Source organism: Hyposmocoma kahamanoa, unplaced genomic scaffold (genome assembly GCF_003589595.1).
Source record: "Hyposmocoma kahamanoa isolate Upper Pololo Valley unplaced genomic scaffold, ASM358959v1 64, whole genome shotgun sequence".
Lineage (NCBI taxonomy): Eukaryota > Metazoa > Arthropoda > Insecta > Lepidoptera > Cosmopterigidae > Hyposmocoma > Hyposmocoma kahamanoa.
The window spans coordinates 11469701-11478670 of NW_020653852.1; the positions used below are offsets into that span (position 1 = coordinate 11469701).

At 35.3% G+C, this 8970-nt stretch overlaps 2 protein-coding genes across 4 annotated transcripts; one reads left to right on the forward strand and one right to left on the reverse strand.

The window, feature by feature from the left end:
• Positions 1-6: 6 nt before the first annotated feature.
• LOC113230860 (ejaculatory bulb-specific protein 3-like) lies at positions 7-5671 on the reverse strand. 3 transcript variants are annotated; one of them, XM_026464962.1, is made up of 3 exons: positions 5551-5671; positions 1875-2061; positions 7-914 (listed from the first exon to the last, which is right to left on the reverse strand). In XM_026464962.1, the coding sequence occupies exons 2-3, from the start codon at positions 2053-2055 to the stop codon at positions 727-729; spliced, it is 369 nt and encodes a 122-aa protein (XP_026320747.1). In that variant the 5' UTR covers positions 2056-2061; positions 5551-5671; the 3' UTR covers positions 7-726. The 3 variants fall into 3 exon arrangements, with proteins under 3 accessions (XP_026320747.1, XP_026320749.1, XP_026320748.1); XM_026464964.1 differs by lacking the exon at positions 5551-5671 and adding an exon at positions 3594-3751; XM_026464963.1 differs by lacking the exon at positions 5551-5671 and adding an exon at positions 2531-2669.
• Positions 5672-5815: 144 nt separating this feature from the next.
• Positions 5816-7867, forward strand: LOC113230854 (EF-hand domain-containing family member B-like). Its single transcript, XM_026464954.1, has one exon. The coding sequence runs from the start codon at positions 5965-5967 to the stop codon at positions 7549-7551; it is 1587 nt and encodes a 528-aa protein (XP_026320739.1). The 5' UTR covers positions 5816-5964; the 3' UTR covers positions 7552-7867.
• The last annotated feature ends 1103 nt before the right edge of the window (positions 7868-8970 follow it).

Below are 8970 nucleotides of genomic sequence, written 5' to 3' on the forward strand. Positions count from 1 at the left end.
CTAATTTTATATTAACTCTGAACAAATTATCAACATTTGGTGCTGATTATCTAATGCAATGTCCAAAGTTGTTCGTGATTTATACTTTTACAAAAGTATTTAAGATTGATCCAAAAGGTTGCCAAAGACTAATGCAGGAGATTCCCGTGTGAAAAACTTTAACTTCAGAGTCGCTACTGACAGTGAACCTACCTGGCAAGCATGGTTAATGTGGCAAATTTACCTTTTTTAAAGATCTTTAATCAAATTAATGTAGAGATCAACAGTCCTTATCTACTTAATACCATTAGTGATCATCTTGAAATTTTTGTGATATTATTGATATAAATTTATCTATTATAATAATAACGCACACACTCAACATTGCCCTGCACTTGGAAAACCCTGTGTTGATTGCCATAGACACACACATAGACAACCACAAATTACACCCAAACTCACGAGAGCAATTAATGTAGGCCATACAAATATTTCTCTCGGACCGAGAATCGAACCTGGGACCTCTGAGTGGCACTATAAATACAACGGCCACCAGGCCACCGTCGTCATAAAGAATATTTGGTCCTCATAACATACCCGAGTTTTACAGAAATTGGCTCCTGAATTAGAGCTTAGCAAAAATAATAAAATCCAACTCTGGTCAAAAAATAATATAACGATTCGGTATCTAAATTTGTAATTCTTAAAAGTCGCTTCAAGCAACGCCTACACAAACTTTAATAGCAATTACTTATTTTCCTCTAAGAATTTATTGAATGCGTCTCGATATTTCTTATCTTTATCAAATTTTTCCACCAATTGATCCCAGGAGTCTTTGTGTCGATCCATCACGGCTCTGATCACCTTCCTGATTAACTGTTTTTGTTTGGGAGTGCATTTTCCACAAGTTGTTTCTAGTGCTTCTGGAATTACCTCTGAAAACATAATAAATACTCGTACATTATATATAACAAATTACACTCTGGATGTTATTTGAAACATGTGTCATAGTAGGCCGAACGATATAAAATATCGCAATATGTCTGTGGTATCATTGTTTCACATAATTATTTCCAAATAACTAACAATATAATAATGTTCCAGACTACGACGCTAATTGCATAGTCTTAACTAGAGAATTGCATATTCTTTGAGTGCCAAAGCAACGCAATGCCAGACCTGACACAATTTGGTAAAGTTCGTTTTTCAATGTGGTCTTATCGGGCATCAAACCCGGGACCGCCTCATTTAGCAACCGTTGAGCTACTGTGAAGACACATGTTTTTGCACCGTACAATATTTTTCGTAACGTAGCAACCAGCAAAGACAGTTGACAAATCGCTTCACTAGCGATCGGCCAAAGATAAGCATTCAAATCCATATTGTACACTTTTTATTTTAATACGTTTTTCTTTTTTTTTATAATATCAAGTGACGGGACGAACAAGTCGTGCGCCTGATGGTAAGCTACACGCTTGTCCATAACAGTTGCACTGCCACTCAGAGATTTAAATCACAAAGATCTGGGGGCACTCCCACTGCGTCCGTCACACTGAGACATAAGTTGACAAGTAACATGTGTCTGTAATTTCACCAGCACCTTCAAAACCGGAACGCAGTTCACATTACTGCTTGGCGGCAGAAATATGTAGGTAAGGTAGTACTGCCCTGGACGAACTTTTTCACAAGGAGCTGAACTGGTGCTAAAAAATGATACATTAACTTATTACGGAAATTGTTTACGTCAACTCAACATGCTTAATTCATCTTACTCTACTAACTATTACTCCAACCTATCAGAGATCCAAATACTTCTCGAAAAAGCGTCTTCTCGTCTATCAGTTATTTACAGTGTTGGTTGATAATTCACGTTATTACTTTTAGTTAATACTTACTTTTAAAATCTTTAGCATCAGGAGTACAAGGTCCTTGGTCGAGGAAGCATTTAGTATAATTAAGGAGAATCCTATCGTTCTCTAATAGTGGCTGGATGTCAAAGTTGTCGTAATGCGAACTGTAGAAATCCCCAGCGACCACTGTTAAGACGACAGCGAAAAGAAACGTAACGGATTTCATGTTGTGCTGTGAAGATAGAACAAATATTATAGATTTTTTATAAGTATTTAATAACAACCTTAACCTTAACTGAACAATGTTGAACGAGATGATTAGCTGAGGTACACGAAAGGATCCTCCCCGCACAACGAACCTTTCCTTTTTAATACGTTATAGATTATGCTATCGGTATAATGAAAAGGTGAAGTGGCGAAGTCAAATTATGTTTCTTTTAAAGTATTATCAGCTGAGGGTCAACGTGGTCTCTCTTTAGATTTCAATATTTAATCCAATAAACCGAGAAGCACTAATAATTTGTATAAATACTTTTGTACTTAAACATTGAAAATTATGACCTTTATTAGCAGAATATTTAATGTTCACATATATACATATATTACGATTTTATAGTCTCCAAATCCTCAAAATAATTTCTTTTGTAGTTGTAGACTTAATAGAAAAGTACTTATTGATTTTTTACGTGATTTTAAATTACCTTTACTTTTGTTTCGTATTTTGAACAATGTAATGTTGACAAGGCGCGTTGTAAAACTGACTGTGATCTATGCAAATATACTTGCACAAATGATGGTAAAATGCATCCTTGATTAACCTGCAATTATTTGAATACACTTGCGGAAACGTACTATGTGATTTTATTATTAGATCGTATATGTTTAAATACCTAGCTGGTTATTTATGTAGACGCATTCATTCTTTGCTTTTTATTACAACGCTCAAATAGTCCTATATACATAAGATAAAACAATATCCAATAGATCTGACGAGAGGGAGTATCTCTCACTGTCTAATGATTAATTACACTTTGTAAAAATGTTGGTGGTGTAAGTTAATAACTGTGACATCGTACCCTTGTTGGTATAATAAAGACAAATGTGATTAAACTTCAAAAAAGTTTTTATCACGAAAGTCATAAATTAATTAAAAAATACATGAAACAAATTAAATATATGTGAAAAATTTATAACTAATAAAAAAGTTATCGACTAATTTCGTTCGTCTATAAGCCTCTTTTTAACCGACTTTATAAAAAGGAGGAGGTTCTCAATTCGACTGTATGTTTTTTTGTATATATGTTACGCGATAACTCCGGTATTTGTGAACTGATTTTCATGATTCTTTTTTGTTGGAAAGAGGGTACCTCCATAGTGGTCCCATTTCATTTTGAAGAAAATCATCCACCTCTAAGGGTGGCTGATCACGCATGAACATTCATTTTCATAAATAGCACCTAAAGTTTACTTGAGGAGCAATTATTTTAATGGTTGGTTTTGCTATTCCCCAATTCAAGGCGTTTTTCTCTCTCAATATACTTTGAGTAGCGAGAACCGATGTTTATTATCTCCTGTGTCAAGTCCTGTATAGTGGCGAACTAGGGGATATTTCAATAAAACTTGGCAAATAGATGTAATTCCACGTACTTTTGAGGTCGGTTTGTTTAGTTCTCTGTACTGAGATTATTATCTGAAAAATTGTTCTTTTGCAGATGAGGCATTATTACACCACGAAGGGTTCGTTTGCAGTTTTTGATTACTTACCGATTTTTATTGAAGCTTAGTTTGTATAGGTACTAACTTTATACACCTTGAAATATTATATGTATAGGTACCTATTCACTTTAAACAAGTATAACAGACGCTTGTGATCTAGATCATGTATATCACGGATCGATCTTTTATATAATACGTATAATAAGACTGTGAGTAACACTAAGGATCCTTTGGCTTTTATAAACCGTGTTGTCATTGTCCTTAAATGTTAACATGTCGGTAATGTAAAACTGACTATTATTACAATCTCAGGATTGTGTGTGTAATACTAATGAATACATTTATCGACGCTGCTACATGTTTATGTTTCCTATTCCGGTATGCTATATATTATGCAATTTAATAAACCTGCAATAAAGGAGGAACCTAAAATTACACAAAACAAATAAAGGCAACATCCTTCTTCTTTTGATCGCCGTATTGTCTAAATTAGTAACTAATACAAATCTGTAGGTGAAAGGTAAATAACCATAAGTGCCAAATAGTACTTTTTACCGCAAATAGTACGTTTTAAAGACGGTGAGGCGCTTTAGGCATTTAAAATCATGTTAGGGCATTTATTCGACACGAATTCCATCGCGCTCGCCCCGCGCGGCCTCCGCGCGATCGCAGAGCGGAGTCCGCGTTACCGCCGCGCAGCGACCGCGTGCGTCTATCTACTACTACTACACTATCATGGCAAAATACGCTCTATTTATTTAGCTTTTATGTTTTAACTTAAATGAGCGTCCCGGACACGCGGGCGAGACTGGCTTCGATTTGGTTCACGCGGCGGCCACGCGGCGACTGAGTGGCGACCGCGCGGTTATATTATTCAGAGGAATTTAAATGTTGTTGCCTACTAAATAGAATTCAGATTCGCCATGTACATGAAGGCGTGGTATCTAGGCGCTTAAAATATACTAAAATATCTAAAATAAAATCAAGAGACGATAGCATTTAATGTCTTTTACCATTGCATGATTTTAGCATTCTACATCAAAGTTTGTAAAAACATCGACATTCGAAAATATGGATTTAAGGTCCTTTACTTCTCACCTACATTTATGTGAAAGGCATTCACACCCTACTTGGTCTCAAGCTACGGAATTACCTGTGTTTTGAGTACCAAAGTACTTACCGATAACTAAAAGAGCACTAGTCAGAACACCCAGACCAGAACACAATTAGAATAAGTCGTTTCCTAAATTAATCTAAAAGATATATGGCTTGGAACTGGTTTTCCTGAAGGTTATTCGTTTAGCAAACCAATGCCTCTGATTCCGCTGGATCTTACAATTAAAAAATTGGGGCGCGTACAGATCTTGCGAATGCGTCGCAAATGCGCTTATTTGCGAAAGGCTCGCGAATTGCACTGCATTGCATTAGATGGTGCGATCTATTCGCGTGTCGTTCGCGCGTCGCTCTCGTGCCACATATATTAACATGTATTTAACTGTACACATGCAGCGCGCGTGCAGCGCGCGTGCAGTGCGCGTAATAAATAATAGTCTAAGTCATTTGATTCTGTGCGAACCGTTAAAGTTTGGTGCGTGTGTTGGTTATTAAAAAATGTGCGTGGGTTATTAAAAAAAAATTAAAAACAGTACATGTTACGATAAAGCAAACGAAGCTATTAAAGGACTTAAGTTATATTAAGAACTTAAGACTTAGGTATAGCATATTGAAATAAGTGTGATACTTTTGTATAGACACGGACAGCTATTGATATGCTCTATCCAATCCTAAGCATATTAATTTTAAGGTTGGTATTTGCTTGTGTTGAGCCAATGTCCGACAATTTTCGTTCCCTACCATTGACTAACCGTTTTGATTTTCTACCTATTAAATCTAATTGACATGTTAAACACATGAGGTGCTAGCAATTTCAGTACTAATTGCCGAAGCTCAGAACTTCTTCGCTTCAAGCTTTGATATCAAGCTTATACAACGATTATCAACATACCTGGCAAAGGCGGCATTATGTCATATGTTTATTTTAGAGAAATCCTTTCGTCGTTTAAACAATTGTAGCAAAAAAATCACTTTAGCAAAATATTTTACCACTCAAAATGAGCGCGGTCAGTAGGATGTTTTTTTAAGTTTGTAATCCTAAAAAGTAGATTAAATATTAAATCTTTTTTATAATGTCACTTGTTTGTCCCCGCAAAGGAATCGCGTTTACGACTGCATCTTTACCATCTCCTTAGAAAAAAAGAGACATTTGAACCACAGAGTGTACTTTCAATCTCATCATAACAATGACATTGACACCATTCTTTGCCTAAATAATATTTACCTGTTTTTACATAAGTCAATGTGTTTTTAATTTAGAAAAATATATTTTATTCCATGAAAACTTGGTAATAACTTATACAGTATGCCACTGGATTGCATAAAAAGAACTAGTGGTGGAAAAGGAAACTTTGGTAAGTTCATTGAGAGGGACCCTAAAATATGCGCAGCGGGTATACCCTCACAGAAACCAAATGAATCTGTAGCAGATAATTTCAACCAGTATCTGTTAAAGGATGAAGTAGATGCTCTTCTCGGTGATGCCATCATTCCCCCACCGAAACCTCGCCCTCTTGCTCCGCTAAGAAAGCCTATTCCACTAGACAGTCGCTTTGCGGGCCCTTGTAACCAAGTAGCAGAACTCATAAATCCTCCATCGAAAACTAAATACAAAACCATTACTGAAGATCTTAGAGAAACACATTATGCTTCTTATTGGAAAAAGGGTCTCGGTCAAGTACCCGATCCAACGCCGATGCTTCCAACTGGCTTTGATAGAAAGGGTACAACTTTTGGGAAAAAGTTAGTACGTGAAATAACCTTATATGATTTGGTAATGCCCAAAAATCCCATAGATCAAACACTTCCATCGCGAGCTCCCGGTGTACAGACTTGCCGGAATTACTGTAAACCTGCTTTCAACCCTGATTTGACTTTTGGCGAAAGATTGTATGCCAACCCGTCAGGCGTTCTAATGAAATGTGCGCTGACTGACGATAGAGTAAAACTCGGTACTGATAAACGTACTATTACTAACTTTATTAAGACTGACGTGGATATGGCTTATCAAACTACACTTGGAAATTCATCGGCACCGTTTAATAATATAGATTGCGTCCCAGAAGGATTTTCTTTTGGCATGTTAAAGCGTCCAGAAAATCTTCCAGAATGTCTTACCACTTTGCCAATTGACCCACAGAAAGATAACGTAAGAAAATGTTTAGCTCATTTGAACTGTTTGCGTAAAATTATGGCAAAAAAATTTTTACCAACATATTTCAGACAATTCTATTTAGCACTTAAATATTACGATAAAGAAAGAACAGGATGGTTACCAAAGAACATCATATACGATTATTGCGGTGCACAAAACATTAGATTTGACCCGGCATTAATAGAACCTTTATTAGCATTGTGGAATGCATTTGACGGAAAAAATTGCATAGATTATAAAACATTTGTTCAAATTTTAAATTATAAAGCTGTTCTGCCTAATTTACCTAAAATATCAGAATTTCCCCCAGAATGTTTGGATTTTCGCACAACATATGGTGAAATGGTAAAACCAGGCCAGGAAAAAGATTGCACACTAATGGCTGGTTTACCTTCGGGTAGATACATCGATTTGAATTATCCAATTACACCTGAAGGATTTTGTGGTGCTCACAGAATTTGCCTTTGCCAGGAATCTGATATAAAGTCTGCCCTATCACCAAGCATACTAACTCTTATGTTCGTAAGTCACCGAGATATGTTCGCTAAGCGAGAACCACATGTAGTTAAAAGAGTATTTGAAGCTACAGGGGAAAAAATAACAGATGAAAGATTTAATGCTATTTGGGAAGAAGCCAAGAAGTATCACTCACAAGGATGGGTTTGTTACGAAACGTTTCGTAAGGCAATGGAAAAGTATCCTGCGGAAGATTTTGATACAAAGAAAGAAACAATTTAAAATAACTTTAAGTCCCTAAATTACTTTCATATTTTAATAACTACAATTCTTTTAATAGATGTACCTTGCTTTAACACGGCCGCATATCCTTTACCTTTAACTCAAGATTCAGGTTATTCTACGTTTAAAACACCTGATTCGTCGATGATGCAGGGTACTATTTAATTTTAATAAAATTATCTGTAGTGACAGAAAGTGTAGTGTATTATACATCTTAAGAGTAGAGTCATCATTTGCTCGTACTATTTATTACGTTACGTAGTCAGAGCGGCAATCTATTGTTGGTTGTTTATAATTCTATTATAGAATCCTAATAATTACACATGTTCATTACGTATTTATATATCGATATATAACATTATATTTTTCATTAATTCTGTAACTGGTATAATATTGAAGATTTATTTTAAACATATATATATAGTTCTTAAAATGTTATGTTTTGGACAGGTACCTTTAACTAAGGTAACCAAAGTATTTGAAATTACGTATCCAAGTTTATCATTACCTAATTAATAATTAGGTATATTCACTACGTAATATTTTATCGGCAATACAAATTGAAATTTCGAGAACCCTTCTCTAGCTCACGAAGTTATGGCGTCTTATTACATTGATATAATAAATCTGTTTTATTTTATATTACTCTGCACTAAAGAAAACAATAACTGAATGAGTCTCAAACATAAGTTTTTTTACTTACTTCGTTTCATCTTTCAAAAAACGAAAGAAACTCTCTTTATCCCGTTTAGATGATTATAAATAGCCGTACACAGCACAATTCACAACCATTATAAATAGTAACGTAAAATTAATGTTATATTAACGTAAAAATTTCGTAATGAAAAAATGAAAGCTATATTCAAATATCAAAGCTGTCTTCGAGCTAGAACGGCTCGCCGACAGCCTTGTTCTCTTTCAGTCAATGTGACCGTCAATGTGCGGGACGCGGTACGGTATCTAAAGTTAGGGAGGGGCGGAGAGTGTCCGTTCTCATTACTTATTTGTTCTCTGGCTATACGTGGCACTGCAACTGCCATTGACGGCGTGTCGCTTACCACCAGACGCACGATTTCTTGGTACTGGTGGTTACTTAGTACAATAAAAATAAAAGAAACCTTTAATGAATCGCCAGTATAATCTAATGTAAGTTATAATAGCGAGCCGGTTTTATTCTTGGTGCGAAGAAACTACTCGATTACTTTTTTGTCTATTGTTTTGTAACTTGCCCATAAAACAAAATGAGGTTGTACTTCTTTATAGGCTACTCACTTTTAAAATTAATTACATTTAATGGTAAAGTATTTTAAAAACAGGTTGTTATCTATCTTCTTAAACACTGGGTGCGTGTAGGTTCTTGTTTGATGTTACACGTTTCTATATTATCCTTCAAAGTATTTTTATAGATAAAGATTTATA

What these genes read in the sequence shown, in the direction of transcription:
- LOC113230860 (XM_026464962.1), bottom strand. Translation starts at nt 2,055, where the DNA reads ATGAAATCCGTTACGTTTCTTTTCGCTGTCGTCTTAACAGTGGTCGCT. An exon ending in TGATGCTAAAGATTTTAAAA is followed by an intron (nt 915 to 1,874) that starts GTAAGTATTAAC and finishes TTATGTTTTCAG; the next exon opens with AGGTAATTCCAGAAGCACTA.
- LOC113230854 (XM_026464954.1), top strand. Translation starts at nt 5,965, where the DNA reads ATGCCACTGGATTGCATAAAAAGAACTAGTGGTGGAAAAGGAAACTTT.